This window comes from Ursus americanus, chromosome 13 (assembly GCF_024610735.1).
Source record: "Ursus americanus isolate L20-20 chromosome 13, mUrsAme1.1.p, whole genome shotgun sequence".
In the NCBI taxonomy this organism is placed as follows: domain Eukaryota; kingdom Metazoa; phylum Chordata; class Mammalia; order Carnivora; family Ursidae; genus Ursus; species Ursus americanus.
In genome coordinates, this window is record NC_142139.1 from 4,639,032 (window position 1) to 4,666,502 (window position 27,471).

Consider the following 27,471-nt stretch of genomic DNA (forward strand, 5'->3'; position numbering starts at 1 on the left):
TTTACCTAAAACTGGGCCTGATAAATCATTACTCTTACAGCCTGAGTTTCAAAAGAAAACTCTATTTTTAAATCAGAGGAATTTTAAAAGAACATGAAAGACCTTCTCAAAAATTACTTTGATCCTAAGTGTTTAAAACAAAGCAACCATCCGCTCAATGACTTCAAGAGTGTGGGAACATTATTTTACCACGTCTCAGGATTCCAAACTCCTCTAATGAGATTTATTCTTTCTCTTCCTTTACACTAATGAGGTAAATTCTATGTCTCTAATCATATTTTTTCTACAACATCAGCTATTGCTAGATAAAGGTAGAGTCATAATCTTCAGAGATTTGACCTAATGTGGAATTCACATTTACTCGTTAGCTACAACACATCTGTTACCTGAAATCTGACGGCACTGGGCACTGATAGCCAGATGCTCAAACTATAAATGGCTAACAGTTGTTTCCTGCGTCAGACTCAAATGAGAATATGAATCTAAACATAATCACTGCATATCCTCTAATTTATCACTGAGGTGAAGCACAAATGATTAAAAAAATTCATGTACGTGTTCAGGGATTGGTTAAAGTGCTTGGCTAGTGTCTCCAATGAAAACTTCGTTTATTAACAAATCTGGTTTGTATAACATTCACTGCATAGGTAGATAAGATTCACATAAAAGATTATCAGTAGGGAAGTATTTGAAATGAAAGGAAAAGGAGTATAAGAAGCTATCATTCCCAACTGAAACAGTTTAGTAAACATTCATTTCTTCTCATGAATGATAGAAACATGCAGAGTAGCTTTAAACATGCAAGATAAGTTGTTGGCATTCCAACCCGACTGATTTTTGTTAGCCTCTGACAGCTGAGTATATGCAGACCTTAGTTTATAAAGCATCTTTTTACATGTACGGAGTGTTTCATATTTTGCCATGGTCAGCATCAACCCTTTTAAATTGCAAAACAATCACTAACACTCTGCATGCAAAGCATGAAAACTGCATCATTTTCCAATAATTGTTTTCATATCACACAGTGGATAGTAGGTATAAAATGGCAAATATGAGCCAGTACAAAGAACACACTAGAATAGAGGTATTACCTTTTGTCCTGGACGACCAGATTCTCCAGGCTCCCCCTGGCCAAAAGAAAACCAAAGATGATAAAAACAATCTTACAAGAATTTTCCAAAACCTTTAGGCCTCTGGGCACTTTCACACAGATGGCCTAGCCTTCTTGATCACATGCGTTTCGTTCACTATTTTCTATAGCTCTACACCTCACCAGAGACAGGAAACTGTTTTTGCTGTGAACGTACCTAAAGCTCACATACAAATCCACATTTCTTTAAAAACCAACTGCAGAGAGAAGTGATGGCAAGACCTCTTATTTAAGCCTTTATCAGATTTCCAACAGATACTCCCTGTTGTGTTTGGAAGCTGATAATTGCAGAAGAATAGAAACAGTTATAACCAACAAAACTGGTACCAAAAAAGAGAAAGCAGAGGCTTATAAAATTCAAAACTGTAACTCCGGGGCTACAAACACTCTCAGGGTTATAGTTACCTTAATTCCTGCAGCAGATGATCCAGGGTCACCCTAAAAGAAAACCCATGAGAGATTATTCCACAAGTTATGAGAACAGGAAACATACAGACACAGAGAGAGCCGTTATCAACATGGCACTCAAAGGCGCCCCATGACTAACCACACCATGTCAGCTGTTAAGATGTCAACAATTTCCAAGGTAAACAATGCACTTTCTAAAAACACAGGTTTCTTTTGAATGCAAAATACTTAAGGACTATATTCCTTGAATACAATAGAAATCTGTAGATATGTATCTCTTCCCTAGATACAGTGCTAAAAGTGTATTCTAAAGTAAGAAATTACAATGTGGAGACCTGGAATTTGGGTTTTCTCTATTTCTGGAATTTATTAATGTCACGGGCTCTCAGTTACTGGGAGTTCCTTGACCCTCTCGGTCTTCAGAAAGTCAGGGTTCAGCAGATGAAGTCAAAGGGTTAATGACACCGATCTGGAAAAAGCCACGTAGCAGGTCGGATTGTTTTCCTCACGAAGCGCTGTCACAGTTATGGGCGGCACATTTTCTCTAGCTTTACACTTATTTCATTGTGACGCAGTCACCGGAAAATTACAGGATGATGGATGACTCCTGGGTGGCAGGGACATATGTAAGACCTGAGAGAAAGTCTTGAGGTAGAATGTGCTTTCCTAAAAAGCACGGTATGCCGTCGGGATACCACAGAGGGTGACTACACTCCCAAAGCAAATATGCCGCAATATCAGCAGAGAGGGATTCGTGGAAAAGAATACGGAAGTTAGTTAAGGATGTTGCATTTTTTAAAATTTAAATTCAATTAGCCAACATATAGTACATCGTTAGTTTCTTTTTTTATGTTAATTAATTGAATTGAATTTTTTATCATGTTATGTTAGTCACCCTACAGCACATCATTAGTTTCGGATGTAGTGTTCCATGACTCCTTAGTTGTGTGTAACACCCACGGCTCATCACATCATGTGCCCTCCTTAATGTCCATCTATTTCTAAAATGAGGCCAGCAAAAGGGCCTCAATTTTGCAGCTCCTTCTAGCCCCCTGTCCCATGAACATGCTACAAGGCCAAAAGAAAAGGGGGGAGAAAATTTCGTCATTTGAGACTGCCGAGAGAATGGGAACCGCCACAGGTGGAAGGTACGCATTGGAATTTCCTCAGCTGTGTATCCATGCACGTGCTCAAGAAGTTCCAGGGGTCTGGTTCCTTGCTCTGGGTTTAGGAAGCGGCTCGCCACTCTCCTTTAGAGACACGGAGGAGGCCTCAGGCCTCTGTCCGTGGAGCACGGTCCCCTTCACCCAATTCTTTCCACCTCTTCTCCGGGCTGGCCCCTTCTCTTCCTTGAAGTCTCAGCTTACGTGGCTTTGCCTCAAAGAACCCTTCGCCTACTAACTTCAGACACATGCCCCTCACCTACAACATCTTACGGCGCAGCCTTGAGCTCTGTTCATGTCCTGCATAGCTCACCTCATAATTATGCATCTATGTGTTCAGCCCATTCGTTGGCTGCCCCTTCATCAGACAATCAACCATACGGGGGCAGAGCCAGTGTCTATTTTTACCCAGTGCCTAGCCCCTAGGAGGTGCTCCATACCTATACGGCAAACGAGTGGACGCATCTCAAAAAGAATGTTTTAAGCAAGTTAGCAGTCAAGGATCAAAGTGAAAAAAAAATGTAGGAGGGAAAAAAGCTTAGAAAGGAGAAGGAAATCGTAAACTAACTTGCTGAAGAAACTGATACATACGTGAGCTTCTTTGATGTCTGTAATTGTTATTACCCAAGGAAAAATTATAACATGACAAAACATAAGGGCCCTAAATACTGTCTTATACTAACTTCTCATTCTAATCATTAACATTCAATTGAGCTCCAAATGGGGAGTGAGATAAATGTGGCTAATAAAATAATACTTATTTCTACTGAATCAAATCTGAAAGCCGTCAACACCAATGAATCAGGTGTGCAATACCTTGCACAATAAGACCTCTGTATTCCTAAAAGCAATTTTGACTTTGCTAAGTCCCTTCTCTCATCTCATTTATACCCCGTAAAACTCTGATGAGATAGGGCAGATATTACTATTTTCACTTAATACATAAGGAAATTGAAGCAACTAGAGGATAAGCGAATCTTGGACTTCCTAAATGCCACTGCCATGTTCTTTTTATTAGAATAAGAATTATTGGTTTATTGCATTTTGACAACAGGGCATAAAAGTTGCAGTAAACTTGTAAATAAAAGGAAATCGCTTGTATTAACTGCAGTTTAAAACCTTTTTATTGTTAGTGTCCTAATGGATGGCTGGGTAGTCCACCACTGAGACTAAGGACTAGATTTAGCTCTCATAGAAAGTGGGTGCAGAGAAAAAGACGGTTTCCTGAAAGGCTGATTTATTTGTGGAAATTGGAGCAGTTTCATTTGAGAGGACTATGAGTGATATTTTAATTCTCTTTTTAAAAACTTAGACTGTGAAATCTCGAGGAATTTTTATAACTTTTAAGTGGCAAGACAACTGCTGAAAGACAGTCATAAGTTAAACATTTTAAAGGATAGTCCTGCAAACAGTGGAAATAAAACAGTCAGTGCTTATAATCCTCATTCCTCCAAAAGTGAAAGTGAATACAGGATTAAAGTAGGAAAAACCCAACTATGTCTTAAGTATACTCTTTGCTTCACAAGTCGGTTGGTCTAGAAACAAGTTTCCACAGGGTGAGTCAAAAATGGGAAAATCCTCTGAGAAGACACTTGAGATAAATGAATTTGACTTTTCAACATTCAAACACAGAGAGTTTCTGGTTTGGGTCGTGATTGTTTTCAAACACAATAGTTAGTATATAATGTTATGCATGTGTTAATAAAGTCTAAGTGGATAAATGAAGTGAAAGTGGTGACATTTCTATCATTCATTAATTCATTCGATAAAAGTTTGTCGAGCACTGATTATGTGCCAGCTGTGTTCTGTTTGCAGGGATGCGGGGAGCTGAGTAAGAACAGGGAGCAACGCAGTTACAATCCCCATCCTTGGCCTGTGCTCACAATAGTCACATACTAATATATATACACAAAAATATTATTGATTGAAAGCATGAAAAATACTTTCTCTTTCTTCCTTTCTTTCCTTTTTTTTTTTTTTAAGAAAAATCTGGGCTAGGAGAGATTCTCATGTTTGGGAAATCCTGTGTCTCTGTATATTCCAGAAGATATGATAAACAAATGCACATCACGGGAAAAAGCTCTACCACTCCATGAAAATAAAAAGCAGTTGAAAGGAAAACCAATTTTTGTAAAAAGGTTGTTCATTTGATAAATATTTTTTTGTCTTACAACTATGTTCCAGGAACTTGGATTGGTGCTGGGAAGTTTGGTATCGTATAGTTTTTTGTTTATTTAGTTGTTTTTTCTTTCCCAATGAGCTGGATGTCCAGTTAAACATGGAATTACAATAAACATTGATAACGGTTATGAAAGGGATTTTAAAGAGTATTGTGGGAGCATAGAGTAGGTAACCTAAGCAATCTGGAGGAGACCGAAAGGCTGCCCCAGGGAAATGACTTATAAATTAAGGTCTCGGAGGAGTGAGGAATAGAAAGTGGAGGTGGGAGTGGGCAGATAGTAAGAGGGTTCTAAGCTGAGGTAACCACATGTGCCCAGTTAGAGAGGGCCCCACACTGACCAGGCGTGTGGGGGCCCACTGAGATAGGCCTTCACACATGATTTTAAGAAGAGACAATTTGATGGTAGCTCCAAATATGGGTGTGGCTTCTGAAAAGCTCAGAGGATACAAATCAAAGATGCCACGTGGGCATAAACCAAGAAGGCAGTGTGTTTAGGGGAATGGAGACTGAGGGAGCAGAGAGAGTGAAGGCACCTGTCACGTTGTCCCAAGACCGTGAAGCTGGAGCTTCCAAATCAGCAGACTGAATTGTGAATAACAGAGTGGTGTGACCAAACCATTCAGCTTGCTGCACAAACATCTACTTTCAAGTTGGCCGAAAGAGATAACAAATCCATTTCTACCTTTGTCGGTGGGACGAACGCTCCAAAGAGCAGAACATACCCTTTGCATAGTAACTCCACACATGACTGAAATCATTCTTTGGCGTGTTACTCTCAAGCCTAGAGTGCATCGCAGTTGCTGGCCACGGACAAAACCCAGCCTAGTGGTTTTTACAGTTCCACAGCATTTCCAGATGACCAGTCTGGAAAGGTTTAGATTGCTTTACCATCCAAAGGCACTGAGTTGGATCAAAAGGAAAAAAATCCTATTAAAGTGAATCAGTCAATGACGTAATTTACTACACCAGTGGCAGAAAAAAAGCATTTTTTGATTTTACATCTCAAACTTGGTAAATGATGAATGAGTTTCACATACTGAACCCAAAGGCCATGAGAAGAGTGTTTCCAACATACTGGAAACAAATTATATGACAGAAGCAGGAAATGTTTTAAAAAACACATCAAAAATTATATTCCAATTACAGCATTCTCGGGATGAATGCTGCAGGTCAGATTACATATTATACGTTACAGATTCCTATTTACGATCCCCCGTTTAGGTCCATTGAAAGTTTATAGAAATGATTTCCGTTTTAACTGAAGCATTTTTTGTACTTAATTTCAGTTGTCTAATAAAACTTATTGATAAAAAAGAAAACAACCAATCTAGTTGATTTCAATTTCCTTGTGGTAAGAAAGCTAACATTTACCGGGCGTTTACTCTACGCGAGTCAGTATGGTAAACGATTTGCATTAATATAAAAAGTAAGAACAGTATTCCCTTGAGATGGACTTGGTCTTTTCAGAGAAAAAAGTTGCTTTACTGCTGGAAAACTGAAATTAAAAAAATGTATGATTAAAGAAATGATTATTAGCCTACATTCCAAAAATGAAGTTTTAAAAATACATCTTCTAATAGAAGCATAAAATTCTCTACAGAAATCCGTTAGGTGTAGTTCAGACTTGGCATAGACTTTATTCGCCTGAAAAAAAAACTGCTCTCTGTTTAGCAGATTTGCTTTCTTTAAGGAGAGACTGTAAACTAAGGCCAGTGGGCCAATTCCAGCTAGCACCTGTTTTTGTGTGACCCATGTGCTAAGAATGGTTTTTACATTTTTATATGGCAAAAAAAAAATAAAAGAATGATAATATTTCATGACACATGAAAATTCCATGAAATTAAAATTTCAGTGTCCAGAAATAAAGTTTTATTGGAACAGGGCCATACTCATTTGTGTACATATTGTTAATGGTTGCTGTCACCCTGTAAGAAAGGAGTTGAGTAGTTGTGACAGAGACCACAAGGCCCAGAAAACCTGAGATATTTACTTTCTGGACCTTTATACAAAGTTTGCTGACCTCAGGTTTCAAGTATAAATAAGAAAGTTAAATAGAACATCCAGGTTTATATATATGGGGTTCGAAATTCTGACTTCGAGAGTGATCGAGGTATATCATTGGTCTCACTAAGTATTAAGCATATGCATGCCATAATTGATTGCAGCATGATAATCAAATTTGACAGGTATATGAAATGGGTCTACAGCAATGGTTCTCACCTAGAAGTGATTTTGTCCCCCCGGGGCCATTTTTGGCAATGTCTAGAGATAGGTTTTGTTGTCAGAGCTGTTGGAATCTAGCGGCCACAAGCCAGGAATGATGTTAAATATCTAACAGCCTCCACAACAAAGAATTATCTGGCCCAATATGTCAATAATGCTGAAGGTGGGAAACCCCGCTCTACAAGAGACTGAGGGTCCACTTTAATTTCTGGACTGCTTCTCGAATACAAACATAACTGTGACTTGGTGACAATAATTCATTCCTACCATCCATGCCATATTTATATTAATATTTATAAGAATGAGAAAGATAAATTTCTCTTTATTTTATGGGGATGCTTTTATGACTAACCATTATCCATCTGTACTGTAATAATTCTCAAAGTGAAATATTTTTATCTTCAACTCTAAGCTTAAATGAATAAATCTTTTTTTTATCACTCAATTACTTAGCTTGATTTTCATGAAAATCTGACTATTCTATTTTCAGTTTCTTAAAAGATCTTTTCCTTAATTCTTTGCAGCACAACTGAAGTGAAATACCCTTCTTATGCCAGAGATATCTGCGAAGTATGAAGCCAAGTAGCAGCTATAATGATGGACGGGGAGGGAGGTGAAGAGAAGAGGTAGGAAGATGAGCCACAAGACCACTGTAATATAAATGCTAATAATAGTTTAAAAGTTAAAAAAAAAGACAATGCAAAGGCTGACGAAATATCTGGACTTGGTAGACTTCAAGTTAAGGCAAATTTTCAAGATTGCATTAGAGGCTCTAATCAAATGACTTACTTTCAAACTTTTAAATCTCATCCCAATTCTATGACTTGTTCTCTCCCCAAATTGGAACAAATGGAATCAACTTTAGAAACTTTATTTTTATATCCACTTACACATGAATAAATGGCTTTCTTCCTTGGACGCCATATTACTACAAACCAAGCTACACATTTTCTAGAATTTGTGACATACCATTTTACTTTTAAAATATTTAAATTTGTAGCTAGGGGTTTGTGGAATGACCACCTTTATAAGTAAGATACTCAAATGTTCTCTAAACTTGTAGAATTATTTCCTATCTTATCATATTAAGCTACTACCACTCACTTACCTTTCTCAAAATCCGTGTTCACATATATGGAATAATATTTCTTGCGCATACACATACTCTTTCATATTTCACAACACTGTACCTTTTCGCCTGTGTCACCTTTGGGGCCGTTCTCTCCAGCTTCTCCCTAGGGGTGGGAGGGAGGGGGGAAGTGATAGAGTGAAATATATCAGCGACATTACACACAGTAGCTTTCCTTATTTGGAGTTTGCTTTCATGTGCACTATATATTAAAATCTGTTGCAAATGTTCTACAGAGCTAACGTATTTTTACTTGAGCAGCTGCCTGATATCAAGTGATCCAAATAAAATTTATTACAATGAACATAGCTGAGCAGTTTTACACTATTCTATGGTATCAACAGAGAGCAGTACTTTCTCTGACTTCTAGTAGCTCATTCTGACACATAAAGCCTCCTTAACCTTCTCTGTCCTCCTCAGAAAAGCCTTTTTCCCGACCGTTGCCTCAGTATGCCACATGCCTTAGCACCTCTGTGTCCTTCCTTCCCGCCATTCCTGCCACCTGAGCTCCTGCCCCCCCCTTTCCCTTCTCTCTGTGTAAATCCTACTCTGTCTTCAAGTTCAGCTCAGCTCAGATCTCCAGGGCTTCGAAGTGCATGACCCAGCCCTCAAAACTGTGGGCGGAAGATTAATTTGTCTGCGCCTATGTGTTTTGCATTTGTGAGATGAACACTTTGTATTTTATTTGAACACTTTCTCTTTTTTAATTATAGTAAAAGAAAGTGGAGAGTTTCTGCTTTCTGGGCTATTTTTGAGATTTCCTGTGCTTATTCCCTCCCTGACATCTCCTTTCTACCACAAAGCAATGCGTTTGGGAAAAAAAAAAAAAAAGTCATTCACTCATTATCCATGCTTTGATTCCTTCAATGCTGAATTCTTTCATTTAAGTCTTACAGCATGTTATAGTGGAAACATCATGGACTTTGGCGCCAGAGAGACTGAGCCCAGCTCCAGCACCTACTGGGCAAATGAAATCCTCCCTACATCACGTTTCGCATGTGTAACAGAAGGGCAAGAATGCTTTATGGGGTTATAAGAAATAAACAATATGCTGTGTGTAAAGCAACGAGGCCAGTATCTGGTGCAGCTTAAGCTGTTAATGATAGCCGTTAGCGGTAACAATGCATTATTGTTCATAGATTCCATAAGCTGGAATGCCCTTCTGTTTAGCTTCCTAAGAGGTCACTTTTGCATCATTTAAAAATTTCCTTTAAATAAGAGATAAAGTACTGATGATGGTTTCCCTGGAAGAGGAAAGAGATGTGGGGGAGAGAGACTTTTACTTTTTTCTCTTCATTTTCTCTTCTGGTTTCAAATAAGTACGAAGCTAACCTGCTCAGGCTTTTTGTCTATGGTGATGGGAGCCTGAGCTGCTCTGTCTGATGAATCCCTGGGACGGTGCTGGCACTGCTCCTTTCCCTTCCTTAATTTCAACACAAAAGAGTGATCTGATGACTAATTAATTTCAAGTTAATTACAATGAACTGGATGGATGCCGAATAAATGTACTGATAATCTGTTATGAGGAACCTTTGACAGGCAACCTGTTAGCATACTTTTAAAAAGATTGCTTGGGAATCCCTTTATTAAAAAACAAAACAGACACAACAAACTTTCTTATTAGGAAGACTGGCTCAGAGTGGTCACGAAATGAAGGGTTTGAGCCATCCCCTCTGCTTTGCTCTCCCTGCATTTAAATAAATGTCTTTTTAGTTTTTGCTTCACAGTGCCAAAAAACACAGTTACATTCAGGAAGTGTGCTAGGTCTCTAGATGTACTTCTTTCAGGATCAGAGGTGACGATATTAATTTATTAGAATGATCAGATCACTTCTGAAGAGCATGATGCAGTGTCTTGGTAGCTTCCTACGCAGGCAGCACATTTCGCAAGCATTATTAAAGTAAATAGCATGAGAACCAGGAAAATTAGCACCACGATATGCACTGAGAGTTTAAATATAATCTGGATGCCCCAAAAGTAGTCAGGAAGGACGTCTGTGAGAAATTTAACATATGGCACTCTCCTCCTCCTTTTGTTTCTCTTTTTGCTTTTTTTATAGGAATTCTTTGTGGGGCAATTTCCCGTGTATTTGTTGCAGGTAAACATCTGTATTCCTTTAACTTTGTGACCTAAGAAGCAGTAGGGAAAGACATGGGTGCATTGGAGTGGCACTAGCAAGTAGGCAAAACAGAAGTTTTGCAGGCCTAGGGATTTTTGCAACCATTTAGAAGCTTGACATAGAATGTCCAGATTTGCTCCCTTTCCCTCCATTTCTTTAAACCTTTTTTACCCAAATCTTGTCCATACATAAGAACTACACTGTTCTCTCCTTCTACTAATTAACAGTTTGACAAGAACAGGGGTTGTTATATCCATCTATATCTATGGGTGTATATCTATTGCTATCTAGCCTTCTGTACAGTTTGGTTTGATATCTCTTTAGGGGGGAAAAGAAAGATAATTACAGGCAGAATCATTCTTACCTTTTCACCTTGATCTCCAGGTTCTCCCTGAGCAAAAGAACAAAGATTGAGTGACACATTAAATTATAAACACCCAATTAAATACCACCTAACAAAATCAGATATCGAACATAAGTCAATTATATGCAACATAGAATTGGCAACATAGAATTGTTATGTTGAAAACAAATGGTAAAATGAGTTTCCTGAAGAATTGGGCGTGGGTATCAATATCAAATGTAATCTTAGTTCTTTGCTTTTAAAGGACTAAAGAAAAGTATCTAAGATTATCATCCAGCTTTTGGGGCATTAAGAACAATGTGGTACCAATTCAATGTCTTGAGCAGCTTCTTAATTTTCAAGTTTTTATTCTGCCCAATCAGTAAGGTGGGCTAGCACATCCTTTCATGGTCTTTTATTCAAAGCAGCCCCCCGTGTATAGATTATTTCAGGGATCTGGAGTGTGTGGAGTTCCCTCATCTGTCTTCTGCAAACATGGCCGTAAACACGGTCCTGAACTTGGACCCCATCAGAATGTCATGAACTCTCTCTGACGTGCTGGTAACAAGCATGTTCCAAATCAGGGGTATTTTAGGCGGCATTGGTACCTTCAGGAAAGAGACTAGAATAGGGCAGAGTCAAAGTGAGTTTAGGAGAATGTCTTTAATCAAAATGGTGACCAAGACAGCATAAGGACTAACACGCAAAACTGTGCTTTGAAGAGAATCCTTAGTTTCACTTTACCCAGGAAGGCACAGGTAATGGAGTGGGAGAATTCTAAAAGTAAATCACACACATCATGATAATATTCTTCTTATGAGAAGCATCAGTAAGTGTTGCCATGAGATCAGGCTGCTTTAAAAAAAATTGGCTTAAGATGATTAATGTGTTTTTTAAAATTAAAAACCCCTCAAAGTCAGTTTGGAGGCAAGACCCTTTTCATTTGCTGGGACTCAGTCTGACCCTTCGGCTTTCTGAATTTCCAGCTACCTTTCAGTGCTCAACATCCATCCTGATGGTTGCTAGGCAACAGAAGAATAGCACTGAGAACATGCATTAAGCATTAACTCTTATCATTTGGCTTTTTAGCATGGAGCAAGAGAGGGGAAAAGACAGGAGAATGGCTGTAGTCCCAGAAAGAATATTTTCTTTCCTCTCCTGCAGGAGAAGGACAGGTCTATAAATTTTAGGTCTGTCCTGAGTGCCTGTCAATAGCAATGTGATCTCTAAAATCAGCTGACAGGCATCTGTGGGTACAGATACATACCAGCACAGCTGACGGGATTAGACATTAGTTATGTACTTCAAGGGATGTTCACTCATCAAAGGGTTTGGGATTTGTCTGTCTTTTTGGTTTAAACTAAACTGTCACCAATCTTTTTATATTTAACAGATTCATTTGTTCTTCAAAAAAAAAAACAAACAAAGAAAATTTGCAACCCCCCCCAAAATCCTTATTACATTTTTTCCCTATTTAGTAATTCAGACTATATCCATTTTTAAATTTTAAACATGCTGTATCTTGGGGCACCTGGCTGGTTCAGTTGGTAGAGCATATGCCTCTTCGTCTAGGGGTTGTGAGTTCAAGCTCCATATTGGGTGCAGAGATTACTTTAAAAAAGTAAACATCTTAAAAAAAAAATGCCACATGTTTATTCTGCTCTTCATTTGAGTAACTGGCTATATTGTGTAAGTGTTGGAGGTGACCAAATATTGAAGAAAGGCCACAGTGGCACTGTGAAAATCATCTTTAGTAAGTCTTGTAAATATTATGCACATTTTAGGCAGTATGGACATGGCCTACATTGTAATATGCTCAATAAGTAGCAAAATGACAAGAGTCATATTTGAAATATGGGCTTTTTCTCATGTTATTGAAGTATCCCAGAATAAAAATTTTGACAATCGTATCTTACTTGTTTTTCTGCATTTTTAATGCTAATGAGAGTTACAAACATAATTTAGTCATTAGTCACAAACTTCTATACTGCAGCATATGATACTACTGACAAATATTCCATCCAAGTAAAACCAGTGGGATATAAAAAAATTGTTGTAGCTTACAATTTCATGAAAACTCATATCTCAATTGGTTCTGCTTGGTTTCATTTGTACTAACCTTTGGCCCTGGTATTCCATTTTCTCCTACTGTTCCAGGCAACCCGGGCTCACCCTCATGAAAAAAATAGATACCGTTAAATAAAATACACAAAATCCATACATTATATAGATCATTAGAGGATATAGTTATCCAATAATGCTCTAGAAGTAAAAAATAAGTGCCTATGAGTGTCAATACAAATTAGCTTATTTGGCCCAAGATTCTATATGCTAGGGGCCAAGGATAAAACAGGGTTAATTTCCTTTGTTCAGTCTTTTCTCCATTAAGAAAGCTGAAACAACTTACTGACGGAAATGAATATCTAGCATGGTGCTGGGTACCTTTTAGGCAATAAATAAATAATTGTGGGATGAGTTAAAGACATCTGAAAACATAAGCTCTCTTGATGGGAGACTTTTTTTTTTTTTTTAAAGATTTTATTTATTTATTTATTCGATAGAGATAGAGACAGCCAGCGAGAGAGGGAACACAAGCAGGGGGAGTGGGAGAGGAAGAAGCAGGCTCATAGCGGAGGAGCCTGATGTGGGGCTCGATCCCGTAATGCCGGGATCACGCCCTGAGCCGAAGGCAGACGCCCAACCGCTGTGCCACCCAGGCGCCCCTTGATGGGAGACTTTTAAGTGGTCCATCAGCTCAGGAAAATAAAGACTAAACATTATATTAATGAGACTTCATCCAAATCTAAAGCTTAAAGATCACACATATCTTTGAACACCTACAAAATCGGACACATTTGACACAAAAGTCAAAAGTAAAAATGGCTTTGGTTTCTCTTCTCAATTTCCGTGTAAAAAATAATTAGAATAAAACATTCAGAGCTATGGCTCTCATTGTCCTATTGAGTGATAGGCATTTGGGAGAAAGACGATGGTTACTAGGTCAGAAAATTTTCCCATCTCAGAAAGAAGAGATTGTGTAACAGTCTTCCTAGGTTCTGAACCAGCAACTGTTTTCCAAAGAGGAGAAGTCATGATGTGCCCAGCAGCAAAGGTAAGATACTCTGGCTCTCGATGCTTCCACGTGGCTCCAAGTCATATCAACTAGAATTTCATTTTCATTTAAAAACACTCCCCAAGCCCTCGACAGTGTGCACCAATGATGGGATAGTCTTCTTCTTTCCAATGAGGGTAGTAAAGTTGCTCCTTGGTTGATTTAGAAAAACTAGACTTTATTTTTAGAGCAGTTTTAGGTTCACAGCAAACTTAGTTGATTTTTAAGCACGTTTTCTAAGTCACCTACAGGTGACTACAGGGATTGTGCCATTTTAATATTTGTGCTCTCAGCTTCAAAAACATGTACATTAATAATAATAATAATAATAATAATAATAATAATACCATTTTTAAGTGCCAGGAACTTTACATTCATCAATTCACTTAGTTCTCACAAATCTCTATGAGGTATCACCTTTATCTCTATTTAACAGATGAAGGAATTAAGACACAGCGAGGTTAAACAACTTTTCTAGATTTATACAACTCTAGCCAAGATTTGAACTTTCATGATCTAGCTAAAGAGGTTGTGCTCTTAACAATACGATGCATTCCAGAATGAACAAAAGCATCTAAAAACTGGGAGAGAATACACAGGAGTATTTCTATCCTCATTATCATTTGGTTTATGCTTCTCATTTATATATGACTTTTCATAATGTACAGAAACCTGAATTAAATATAACTTTTATAAAGATGATTTAGATATACCTCCCAGATAAACGAAGAATATGAAGCTTATGTTATCCTTCTAGAAGAGGAGAAAATAGTTTACTACTGTACTGGACTATTATAATTGCTCAAGTCTTGCCTTCCTGGAAGAAATTCTGCTTTGTGTATAAAGTTACACTATAATTGTAACTCTTGCATTTTCCATGGATTAATGGCCAAAATGCTCACAGAAGAGCAATAGCCATTATAGGAAAACTTTGACTGGCCATTTGTACATCACAAAGAGTAAGAACTGAGAAATAGAACATGCCCGAAAAGAGGACTATCATTTACTCTGCAAGAGAACAAGAGCTATCAAGTCAGCTTTCTTCAAAGACTCCGCAACAGGATGCACTAATATCATAACTCATGGTTTAATGCAAATAAGAGACACTGCCGGGAAACAATACAAAGGTTGTTTAGACTTTGAAAGAATGACCACGGTAGCCGGAAGAATGATAAAAAATGGTAAGCGCCTGGAGCTGAACAAAGTACACGCTGAGATTCTGAATCAAGGAAGAGAGACGTTGCTGAGGTATCTGGTTAACATCCTCCTTAATATACGAACAACGAGGGACTAACACTTGATCTCAATTTAAGATTTCTAGATACTGTTAAAATCATCTTTTAACATTGTAGGGAACAAAAAATACACTTTCGATTCTATCAGCCTATAATAATTGTTTTCATTTTGTCTTGTTTCCTTCTAGTCTTTTTTATTTATTTCTCTTTTATTTATATATTTTCAAGCAATTGTAAGCTTATTACGTAGTTTGAGCTTCTGATTTTTTATTATTTGATGCTATGTATTTGTTTTCACATGGTACTCATGATTGTCTTGTGAATAGTTTATCATCTGTCAAAGGCAAGTGTGATCATAGGTTTAAACTGTCCCAAACAGTTGAATACTTGGTTGTTGCCAATCTTTGTTATTAAAGATAAGCTAAAACACCAACCTCTGTAAATATTTCTAAATTGCTTTCCAAAAGGATTCAAGTTTTATCTGCCTCGATAGGCCCTCACTCGGTGTTACTTTTTTACAACTTCATCAGCACTGGATATCATAATTTTAATTATTTGGGGGGCAACTTTAATAAGCACAAATGAGAGTTTACTGTTGCTCAGTTTTACATTTATCACTTATAAGGTTAAATACTTTTTCACGTGTCTATAATTTCAATAGGTATCTCACGAAGTTTTAAAGCTAAAAGTGAATAAAGCTGTTTCCTGAAAGAGCCAAGGGAAGATAGAAAGAAGGAAAAGTGAGAAAGTGACTCATAGTATTTTACCTTTCTAATAAGTTATATCAAGAAGAATATATTCAAACTCAGATTAGGAGGCTATGGAGCATTCTGCTACTATCCAACCTTAGTTGTGGGAAGGAATTGGGAAAGGTTGTGGGAAACGCATGTTAAGGATGAAGTACTGTATAACTCTGAGCACCAAGTCCGAGCTATGGATTCTGGAGGGCATTAATTCATCCAACTAACATTCCGTGAGACTTTTCTACCTGTTCTACTCTGGGCTGAGTGTTCCATGGGATATAAACATGAAATAGGCATGACAGGCACCTGTGCCGAAAGAGTTGACTTTTGAGCCAGAAAAAAATAATACATACAAAAATAACTTAAGAGGACATCTAATTGAGGTCATAGAACTTTTTTTTTTGAGCAAAGTTTTCTTGCATGTCATGAAATAAGACATAAATCAAAAGGAAGTGTTGAAGAAGAATGAACCATATGTCATGCAGTGTATTAATATTTTCTGGTGTGTGAGGATAGAATTTTATGAGTCCCCTTCAAATAAAATTACAATGATATTACATCACTACATAATGTAGTAAAAATATACATATGCAAAAATGTCAGAAAGGTACAGACAAAAAAATGACAATTAGGTTTCGCGTGTGTAGAGTTAGCCTCCTACTTGTTAGAGAATCTGTCCATTTATTTCTGAATGCATTTCACAAGTACTGAAGGGTATTCCAAAGATAGTAATAATGAAAAACAGCAGCTAACATCTTAACTACAGGTAGATTGATAAGGTTTTCTCTCTTATACTTTAAATTCTAAAGCATTCCCTGTGTTATTACAAATGACAATGTGTGTATTTAAGTTAAAAATAAGTTGGACTGACTTTTAGGAAAGCAAGCGTTCTACTTTCTTTTCTTTCTTCCTTCCTTCCCTCCTCTCACTCTCTTTCTCTCTCTCTCTTTTTCTCTCTCTCCAAACCAATGCTCTTTAATACTCTAGCATAAGACATCACTCAAGACTTTTACAATTATGTCAGGTACTGCTAATCAGGGGGCAGCTTGAAAGAATACTGAAAGGTAGGAAGGAATGCAGTTGTCTTATGAAATTGAGTCCTAAAGGGAAATAGGTCATTTAGAGGTAATATCACTTGCCTGAGGGCAATTGTTTCTGTTCTGACAATGGGAATTTACAATGAGTTGTAGCTTAAAAGTTTTAGCATCATATAATTTTACATTCACCTGTCAAAACTGATTTTGTTTCTTTTAAGTACTGCATTTTCAAAAAGAACTCATCCAAACAGAAGAGGAAAATAACTACAAGGAACATGGTGGACCAGCAGTGGATGGAAAGAGTGATACTGAGCAGAACATGGCATCGGTCTTTTTTTTTTCCTGGGATTTTCAACTCTTCCTTAGGTTTATTTATTTTTATTAATTTTTAAATTTTTAATTTGAGTATAATTGACACACAATGTCACATTAGTTTCAGATGGACAGCATAGAGATTCAACTTCTTTATTCATTATACTGTGCTCACCACAAGCGTAGCTACGATCCGTCACCATACAACGTTATTATAACATCACTGACTAGATTCTCTGCACTGTGAACATGGCTTCAGTCTTAAAGTTGTTCTCCTGCCTCTGGAGTTAGGGGTGTTGGTGTGCCCATGCGACTGATATCTACCTGAAACACTGGGTGTGCTTTTCTCCTGACGGTGACCATGCACAGAGGGATCTCAGTAGCTTGAGGGGTGAGCAGGACTGGCTTTTAGTCCCCTCCTGCAGGCAGCCATGGTGGGGAGTGGGTGTCCTTTAATGAGACTTCGGGGCCTCAGTGGCTTTGGCAGCAATTGGGTAAGTAACACCTGGTAGAGGAAGATTCTTTGAAAACAGCAAGGCACCCAACAGGGACTTCTAGATACAACTGTTTGGGGAAGGGTCAAGAAAATGGGGTTTCTGCTTTCCGTTCCAATTTATTCTCTCTAGTTTACTTTAGTTTTCTACTCTGGTTTCCTAATGGCAAATGAATATGAACACAAAAGGCACAAAATGACTACACATTTTGAAATTTATAGGAATGTAGCATTTTTCAATACAATAAAATAAAATCCTAGCCCCAACCTGTAAGTGTTATTAATGTTTTGGAAAAGTCATTTGTCTTTTTTGCACACCTCTCACGTCCTTCAGCCTTGACTCAAATGTCCCCTTACTACCGGGGTTGCCTGGATACCCCATCACCACTTCCTATGCCCACTATCTTACTTAATTTTCTCTATTGCACTAATTGCCACATAAGGTATACTTTTTTGGTTTCAAATCTGTCCCCCTTACTAGGAATGCCAGATTTGAGAAATAAAAATATAGGACATTTACTGAAATTTTAATTTCAGATAAACAACACAATTTTTAAGTTACATATATCCCAAATATTGAATGAGACACAGTCATATCAGAAATTAGGGTTGTTTATCTAAAATTCAAGTTTAATTGGGCATCCTGTATATTATTTGGTGACCCTATGTCCCACCTCTACCCTCTCACCACACTAGAATATGAACTTTGTCTGTTTTGTTCACTCCTCATTCCACATTGCCTGGAAACTGTACCTTACACATAGTACCCACATGAACATGTAAAGCCCTTACAGACCTGGTGAGAGACAGAGACAGCAATTCTTCTCTTCTGGGAATTTGAAAAACCTATAAGCATGGTGGCAAGAGATGACTCATCTCAGCTACAACATGGCAGCCATTGGTGGGAAAAGAGAAGGGGACTCAGGAAGAAGATGGGAGAGATGTTAACCCAGCTGTGATACCTATAAGTCACGTAGGTCAGTGTGAAACATTCAAGCTGAGGAACAGAGGAATACCTCAGGGTATGTGAAGGGCAGGGTGCACTGCGGGGGGGGGGGGGGTCCCTCGAGGGGTGGGATGCCTTGAATGAGCAGAACTTTCATGGCTTCTGACGGGCTGATGTCCCTGAGCCCCACCAGAACTCCATCAGGGAAGAGTGGCTGAGAGCACTGAAGGCTGCCATAGTTGTGCCTGTGGGTACAGAGACTGGGCCCTTCTACGTATTTCCATATATTCTTCCATCTACTCCTTCCTGCACCCCATGTGCCTCGGGGGAAGGGTGAGCTGGAACTGGGGCAGTGCTGGTTATATGAATTATCATGTCATCTAAAGTTCCAACAAGACCCTTTCAGAGCTTACACGTGCCGTCGTTTACCTCATGACCTCACTCTGACTGACATCTGCTCTTCCCTAAGCAGAAGCACTCACAAAACAGTGAAATATTTTAGTTGAAAGGAACCAAGCCAGTCATTCTTAACAGATGAAGAAACACATTCAGAGAAACTTTTCCAGAGGCAAATACCTGCAAAGTGCAGATGTAAGATCAGAGCCCAAGTCTTCCGATTCCCTATCTTGTGTTCCTTCTATTTCAACAACTTGTGTCTAAAAAAAAAACGCGTTCATTTTTACTATGTTTCTTTTCTGTTTAGTTTGAGCACAAAAGAGGAAAGTGGCTTCAGGAAGCCTCCAGTCTAATCTCAGGTTTTCCACCTCTGGTCTTGTGACATAGAGCAAATTGCTTAAGCTTCTGTGGAGCTCAGCTTTTCTCGGAAGTGTATGGGAGTAGATTAAATGCTTGCTTTCTCTTCGCTTTAAAGGACTAAGATCTGGTTTTATTATTGCTTTAAATAGGAATTTAGAAAATTTTATTGAACTCATGATACCTACATAATATTAATATTATTACTATTTGTTGGACTCAAGATGCCACCTGGTGATGCCTTATTCCTCAGACTCCTGATTAAACTCGGCTCAAGGCCCAATTTCACAGGTGAAGGAAGTCAAGACCTGCTTCCCTGGACCCTTCTGCTGGGGTTCAGTCAATTAGTTAGACAGGTCAGTCAATTCTCTCCACCAGTTACCTCCAGAACCTCATTCTGTGAGTTCAGGATTGAATATTTGGTGTTCCTGGGAAGGTGTCACATCCCAGAGCAGGCAGCTTTCCTCATCTTGCTACCTTCCATCTCGCCTTTCTCCCTCCCCGCTCCCTCCTAGACCACCCTGGGCATTCAGCTTCACTCTTTCTTACCTAAAGCAATTTAGTAGTTTCTAAAAGGCTTCTGCTTCCATGCCCAGTCTCCAATTCTTTTCCTCCTTCTTGCCTACAGGCAGAGGAGCCTTTGTAACTTGGCGAAAGAAAAACCAGAAACCTGGGCGGTTGAATTGGTTATACGTCAGAGAATCCGGTGTCCTGTAGAGGGCTCTGTCTTACTTATCTAATAAAATCCCTCCCTAAAATTAGAATCTCTAGTACACATTGGTAATACAAATACTAATGAGTAGAAAGTTGACAGGTCTATTAGCCAGGAGTCTAATAAAAACATTCTATTTCAGATAATTTACTGAAATGGGTCTTAAACTGATTAAAGCAATAACTAAACTGAACCTAGTAATCAAACCTTCATTATGCCTTTTTAAAAAAGTACAAACGTCTAAAAATGTGAAATAAGTAAACACAGCAGTTGTATCAATCATATTATGGCATGGACTATTTCAGAAATAAGTCTTCTAGTTATGACTATTTCAGTTTTTGTTCTGCTAAGACGTATAGCAGAAATGTACAAAATATAATTTGAACACAGAAATTCGAATGTGAAGAGATAGCTAAGAATTTAGTGGTCTCAGAAAATAGCTAAGTTGCATTAATTTGGGTGAAAGTTACATTAATGAAAATTATGTGCCTTGAGCATACCCCTGAGCTTTGACGGTCTGGGTAGAAGTACACATGGATGACCCCACTTTGCACCCCACAGTGCTAATATCCCCCCTTCTCTTCCCAACCCCAGTCCTACACTTCACCAAGAAGGGCCTTGGGAGCTGTGTGTGAACATCACAGCCTGCAAGCTTTGGCCACAGCTCCCCACCCATAGCGGCTCTAAAGCCACCCACAGGCTTAGGGGTGCACACATCAGCTGTGTGGTCGCTCATTGGACTATGGACCTGCAGAAGAGGCCAATACAAGCACTAGAAGCAGAATCAGGACAGTTGAGGCAGGAATTCTTGGGTGGTGGGTACCTGGGATGTGATCAAGAAGTGGGGAAAATGGGCTTTGAGTAGGCATGCCTCCTTGGCGCTGTGGACTCCTCAGTCTGTGGGGAGGGTCACACCACAGGAGGAACAGAGGAGGCATGACGAGAAGCACTGCTTGCCTGGGTCTAAGGGAAACACCATCCAGTATTTCCTTTGTAAATAACTTCTGAAAGGTACCCAAATGAGCAAAAACCAACCGGAGAGCATGATGTCAGAGGATTGACTTTTCTGTATATATATAAAAAACTGTTCACCATGTATATGCTTATAGGGGAAAAAGATTAAGAACAAAGACTTATGTTTTAGGAAGAAATAATTAAAATGAATAAAGTGGTTTATGTGAAGTGGAAGAGTTTCTTAGGACCAGGATGAGTCAGATATAACACAGTTGTTCCGTTCCCTCGTGTTACATGAATCTCTTCTTAATTAGACAATTAGTGATTCTTGCAACTTTCCATGTGACTGCGGCTTCTAGAAAAGAAACTGCAGTGGCGGTAGCTAACAGCACCTGATGTTTTCCAAGCCAGGGGAAGAAGGGGAGGCCAAGACCTCTGCGTCCCCATTGACAAAGGAACTCCAACGTTCTGTGGGATGTTTGGGGGAAAAGTCGTTCAGTCTCTGCATGTTGATACAAAAGAAGGAAGCCCCAGGCATGACCGGCAGCCACCTAACAACCAAGGGGAGAGCAGGAACTAGGATGAAGGCAGCAAGGAGGGAGGCAGGGTGACGAGATGAAAGAACCTGGATTCCTAGTGTTGAGGTTTAGTTGCCAGAGAAGAGCAAAGCTGAAGCCTGCATTAGCTTTCAAGTTCCATGACCAATAAATACCTTTATTCTAAAAACTGGATCTGCTAAGTATTCTAGGACTTCCAACATAATGTGCCCTTGATATTATATCGATTTTTTTAAGTTTTAAAACCCAGCTAATTTCCTCTTTCTTAAAGCATGTCCTTAATGGTAAATCTATGTATAGTTTGAATGATAAATTATTTTTTTCTCTTGGGAAGAGAATGTGCCTAGTTATTAATAGAAACGTTAAGTGGTTATGTCCAGCTGGAAAAATTCTAAAGATCAGTGAAGAGTAGTAGAAAGAAATAATAGTTCTTCCTAACATTTACTTATACACCTAGGAGGCTTCTGAGTCATGGAGTTACTAATGCCCCTAGTACAGAGAGGAACATAGTCCATTCTTAAACTTAATATTTTAAGAATATTTTAATAAAGTGACATTTATTACTTTATTTTTTCTGATTCAACTTTGAGGTAAATATTTGAATCTTCATTTGATGAACGAAGACACTAAGGCTCAGAGAAGGTGAGTAACTTGCCCAAGGTCATACAAATACTGGAAAGCAAAGCTGGGATATTCTGAATTTAAGATCCTATTCTTAATGGTGGAAGTGGAGTTGTGTGCAGTGAGAACAGACTGCCTGGCTTTGAGGCTGAACTCCACCACAGACACCTCGGTAACTCTGGGCAAAATGTTTATCCTTTCTGTACTCCCGTTTGCTCATTAATAGTGTGGCGATGCTAGTTCCTACTTTATAGGATTGCTGTGAGGGCTAAGTGAGCTACACAGCACTAAGGGTAGAAGCTGCCGGTAAATGCCGAATACATGTAAGGAATTATTACATACTGCGCTCTTCTGTTCTCTGCATTGGGCAGAGAGGACAGAGAAGAGAATCCTGAAAGAAATTCAACTTCTCATAAATTAACCCCACTGATGCTGTTTCGCAGTTGGAAAATGGTTACTATCTGCTTGGCAATGTAGCCTCACACCAAATGGATGGAATTGGGTAGATGCTAACCTGTTAGGATTGTCGCAGTAAGTTATTTCATCGCAGCCCTTTATTTATGTATTTGTTTATGTATTTATGTATTTATTTGAGAGAGAGAGACAGCATGAGTGGGAGGGGGAGCGAGAGAGGGTCATAAGCTTGGAGAAAAGGTAGACCGTGATGAATACAACAGCCCCATCGTGACTGATAATATGGTGTTTTAGAAACCAAATTCTAAGACCAACGTTGTCTTTAATTTAATTTGTAAGTACTGCACCATTGGGGTATTTTCTCTTCCCTTGCCAAATCCTGCCCTCCTGTTAGGTTTCCCCTAAAGTCACCTATCCTTTCAGAAAAGCATTGCTTGGCATTACTTGGCTCTGAGCACTAGGCCAGGCTGCCCTGGGCTTCTCTGCCCCAGTCCTTAACAGAGCTGTAATGTAGCAGGCTTTCAGTATAACTGTTCATGTAATGTCCCCATCCCCAATTAGGCTGGAAATTCCATGAAGACTGAGAGAGATGGTGCCTGGTGCTTAGTAGTAAGGGCTGTATGGATGACTGAAAAAATCAACAAGTGGGTCAGTGGACACATTTATGGGAAGTTTTTTTCAAAAAGCTTTCCCAGATTACGTATACAATGGAATCAGATGTAGTAAATCTGTAATTTTGTGATCCCTTCTATAAAATACAGTGTCTTTTCAATTAAAATGGAAAATAAGTGGACTCGATGATATCATAATTCAAACACATTTGCTGTGTTGTTTGTTTTGGGACAGCCTGTGAGCAGCTTGCCTTCTCTCCCATCCCTTTCCCCAGGAATCCCTTTCCCTCAACATTTTATTCTTCCTTCTCCCAATATTTTAGTAGAATGATAGAATTTGGTAGAATGATAACTATTAGCAAATTCTATAGTAACGTGCCTAAATAAAGTCAGGGGTAAAGTGGTTTAAAAAAATCATTACCGTACTTGACTTCTTTCAAGCCAACACTAAAATACCTCTTGAAACTAACTTTTCATTCTTCTCTAAAGGAATTTAAAATTAATTACATAAAGAATGGAAATATCGTTTGTCCCACTTAACAAGTAAAATTGAGTGAAAAGTCTCTTTAAGAGCAAGCATGTATATAAAAATGCCTGAGAACGTATGAATCACACTTAGGGATAAAGTGATTTGACTACATGAAATGTTCGGTAATAGGAAAATGATGATTTTTTTTTTAGAAGAAACAACACATCCTGTTATTATAGTTACTAGAGAAAAAAAGTCATGTATTCTGAGAATTCTAATGTACATAATCGTTAACTTTAGAAGACAGGGAAATTAATAAAAAATAATTTGTCTCAATTTTAACTTGCAAAATGATTGAATTGATGTAAGATACTTTCCCTGAACTATTAATTAATCTGGAATCAGAAATCAATCTCTTCATTTAGTCTAAGTAACTTTTCTTAAGGTCTAAATTGGAAAGTCACAACTATATTGGGTAATGGGACCACGGAATAAATTCTGCTACAGGAAATATTTTAAGCTAACCAACCAGAAAACAAACAGAACTATACCATATTCACATCCTTCAGGAACTTAATTCAGACTGCTTAGTGATAGAGCCAAGAAGCCAAAGAAGAGAGTGTATTTATTGTTACCGTAAGTGAATCAAGAATAAAAAATATTGAGTTCAATGAACAGTCCACTGAATAGACTTAAATAAACAGCTTGACCTTTGGAAGTCTGAGAGCTTCAATTTATCTGCTCTCTAAATACACTTACAATAAAAATGCCATTAGAAGTATGCTGTGAGGATTAATGTCAGTGAAGAACCGTGAGATCCATGGATAAGAGATGAAAAGGAACTCTAAATACCATAACTATAAATTAATTAAAATTTAATGTTCCTTAAAAATCACATAGCTATCTGGGATAGATTCATAGATGATATGCTAACATCATTTTTTCTTTATATTTTGAAGTTTTAAAAATAATAAATTCTAAAAAATACTTGAAAAATCCATGAATAAGATCTTCTGATATTTGTCTTTTCCTTTGAAAACAATCCCTATGACTCTGGGGCCTCAGAAATATTCTAGCTTGCTTAGACAAAATAATTGGTTTTTAATCCTGAAAATCTTTATTGTTATTTTCACAGTAACAAACAGACAAGGGTGTTAACTGCACCAATTAGATTTTTAATGTACCCTATTTCTGTCCTCAGATCTCCTCTTCACTGGTATTTGCACAATGCTGGGCATTGATTGTTATTCAAGTAAAGGATGATTTGTTTTTATGGGTGGTGATTAATGTGAAAATGTGGAAAGAGTAGAAAAATATAGGGTTCTAATACCACCTAATAAAAGTTGAGATTTTAAAAGTCCTAATATATACATATATACAAAAATTATTTTTTTATTATGTTCAGTTAGTCAGCATATAGTACATCATTAGTTTTTGATGTAGTGTTTAACAATCCATTAGTTGTGTATAACACCCAGTGCTCATCACATCACGTGCCATCCTTAATACCCATCACCCAGTTACCAAAAATTATAGACAGCAGTTAATTTTGTCAAAGGGACAAAAGTTTAAAAGATAGTTTAAAAGATGTTTCAAAAGATAGTTCTACCACAAAATAATTTTAAAATATGTATCAGATATACATCTCTTCATGTATGCATGTGGGTGTGTGTCAGACACAGAGAGACAGAGAGAGCGGGATAATGAATAATGGAGCACAAACAGTATGTTAATTATAACTTTAAACTAGCAAGATCTATTCTTGAGAATTACACAATTTTTGTGTTCAATACAACTAGCTAAGGAAGAAGAGGACAACATTTATATTTTTGGGAAAGACTTAGCATTAAATCCACCCTAACTGCTTTGGCTGCTGGCAACAAATCTAAATTATGGAAACAACAGCTTTCAGAATTGGGAACAGCGAATGTTAGAAGCAGGTTGAATCGAAAATGAGACAAGAGTGACTTTATCTCTTAGAGACTTAGAAATAAATTAGTACAGCCCACAGTCTCATTGCACCAAAAAAAAAAAAAAAAAAAAAAAAAAAAAAAAAACAAACCAAACAACTGCCTTGAGCCCAGACAGGAAAAGGGTTTTTCAAAGGCTGCACATCAGGTGGAAGAAAACAGAGCATCCGACTCCAGTACAGCACTCTTGGGCGGGTGAGTGGGAAAAGAACTGAGGGACAGAGAAACATTTTACCTTCCTGTGTAATTCTGCATATTCATATCCTTCCTATCATGATTCAGCTGGCTTCTCCTCCCTGCTTGAGGGTAAACTTAGGGCTCATTTGCTGAAACTCCTAAGTGCGATACTATTCCTACGGATACTTGATAACATGTATCGAGCATCTGTAACATTACCTTCACTTTAGAGACATTATCTAGTTAATACTGCAAGGTTTGTATTTATATTTTACACCTGAGCCTTAGAAACATTACATAACTTGGCCAAATGAGAACTAGGATCTGACCCACTCATTCTCTCTCTGACTACAGAGTCCACACTTTTTCTTCCATCCCGCACTGCCTTCCACATTTTACAGAAGATGCTCAGGAGCCCTTTGTAGATTGTGATGCCAAAAGAGCTAGATCGGGGTTTAATGCCATGTACTGCTTATGTAAGTCCTTTCTCCTAGTACAATCTGAATAACTGGAAGACCATTACAAAATAAGAAATACTCAGATTAGCACTCAAGGTGATCCATGTTTGAAGGAAAATAGTGTAAAAAAATAATGTCACCACCAAGTTTGTTGGCCAAAGCCAATCACCAATTTTGTCAATCTGAATGGATGGAAAACAAATAAAATACTTAAAAAAATATTTTTCTTTCTTTTTTGTAAGAGAAAAACCTGTCTATTTTCTAGTTGTTATTTGGTGTATTTCTGATGGCTTAGAAATCATATTCTTCTTTAACCATTATCTGAAAAATATTTTCTAAGCCGCAAAAGTACTTCTTTGGAAAAGTGAAATTGTAATGTAGAAAAAATGTCTTCTTATGACAGTTTTGAGGACATTAAGGTGCTTTAAAAAATTATGTCATTGTAAGCTCTTTTCTTAGAAAGACAAATTGTAGAGATCCAAAACACATTTCATATGCTTAAGTACAGAATTATTACTCTATTTCCAGCTTCGTTTTTACTGCCTAAATGACCTGCTGCTTCAGTGAAGGACTCATGGTTTTTGCACTTTATTTTCCTAAAGAAGATAAAGCAAATATTACAAATGTTAGATAATGACTAGTGTTAACAGAAATTTCATCCACAAAGTTTTAGGTTAAATTCTATGGAGTAGGAAAAACAATCTTAAACTATATTTTGTTAATGCCTTCATAAAAGTGTGAAATTATTTAGCTTCCCTAGGTCTTACAGAAAACACTTTAAAATGCCACAAAGATGTATAACAAGACATAAAACTGCAAATATTAACTGTCTATTTCCTTGAAATATAATTTAAACTTGGTGACGAGGACAAGAAAATGTCACATTCCTTTCTCTTGCTAAGGAAATTGCATATTTCCTTTGCAAAAATAAAGAATATGCAGTCTTCATAAACATGTATGTGACAGTTTTAAAGTTGTTTTGTTTCAGGTTAAAGGTTTCCATAAATTTTCATGATTGTCCCAAAGTTGAAAAAAGAAAAGAAGCAAAGAAGAAAGAGCAAAACATTAACCTTACGGGTATAAGCTTTGTTCTTCACCGATGTTAAAAACATTTCTCTTATATCCATAGTGTCCTTTCCAAATATTATCTTGACTTATATAACTTTAAAATCCATCTTAG

The 27,471-nt window shown here is 37.8% G+C and overlaps 1 protein-coding gene across 1 annotated transcript in view; it reads right to left on the minus strand.

The window, feature by feature from the left end:
* Positions 1 to 27,471, minus strand: part of LOC123793370 (uncharacterized) — a 152,971-nt gene that overhangs the window by 72,070 nt on the left and 53,430 nt on the right. Inside the window, exons 8-12 of the mRNA XM_087866349.1 lie at positions 12,837 to 12,890; positions 10,739 to 10,765; positions 8,317 to 8,361; positions 1,556 to 1,588; positions 1,092 to 1,127 (exon numbers count right to left, since the gene is read on the minus strand). Of these exons, the coding sequence (XP_087722475.1) occupies positions 1,092 to 1,127; positions 1,556 to 1,588; positions 8,317 to 8,361; positions 10,739 to 10,765; positions 12,837 to 12,890 (195 nt within the window). The remainder of the gene's footprint in view (positions 1 to 1,091; positions 1,128 to 1,555; positions 1,589 to 8,316; positions 8,362 to 10,738; positions 10,766 to 12,836; positions 12,891 to 27,471) is intronic.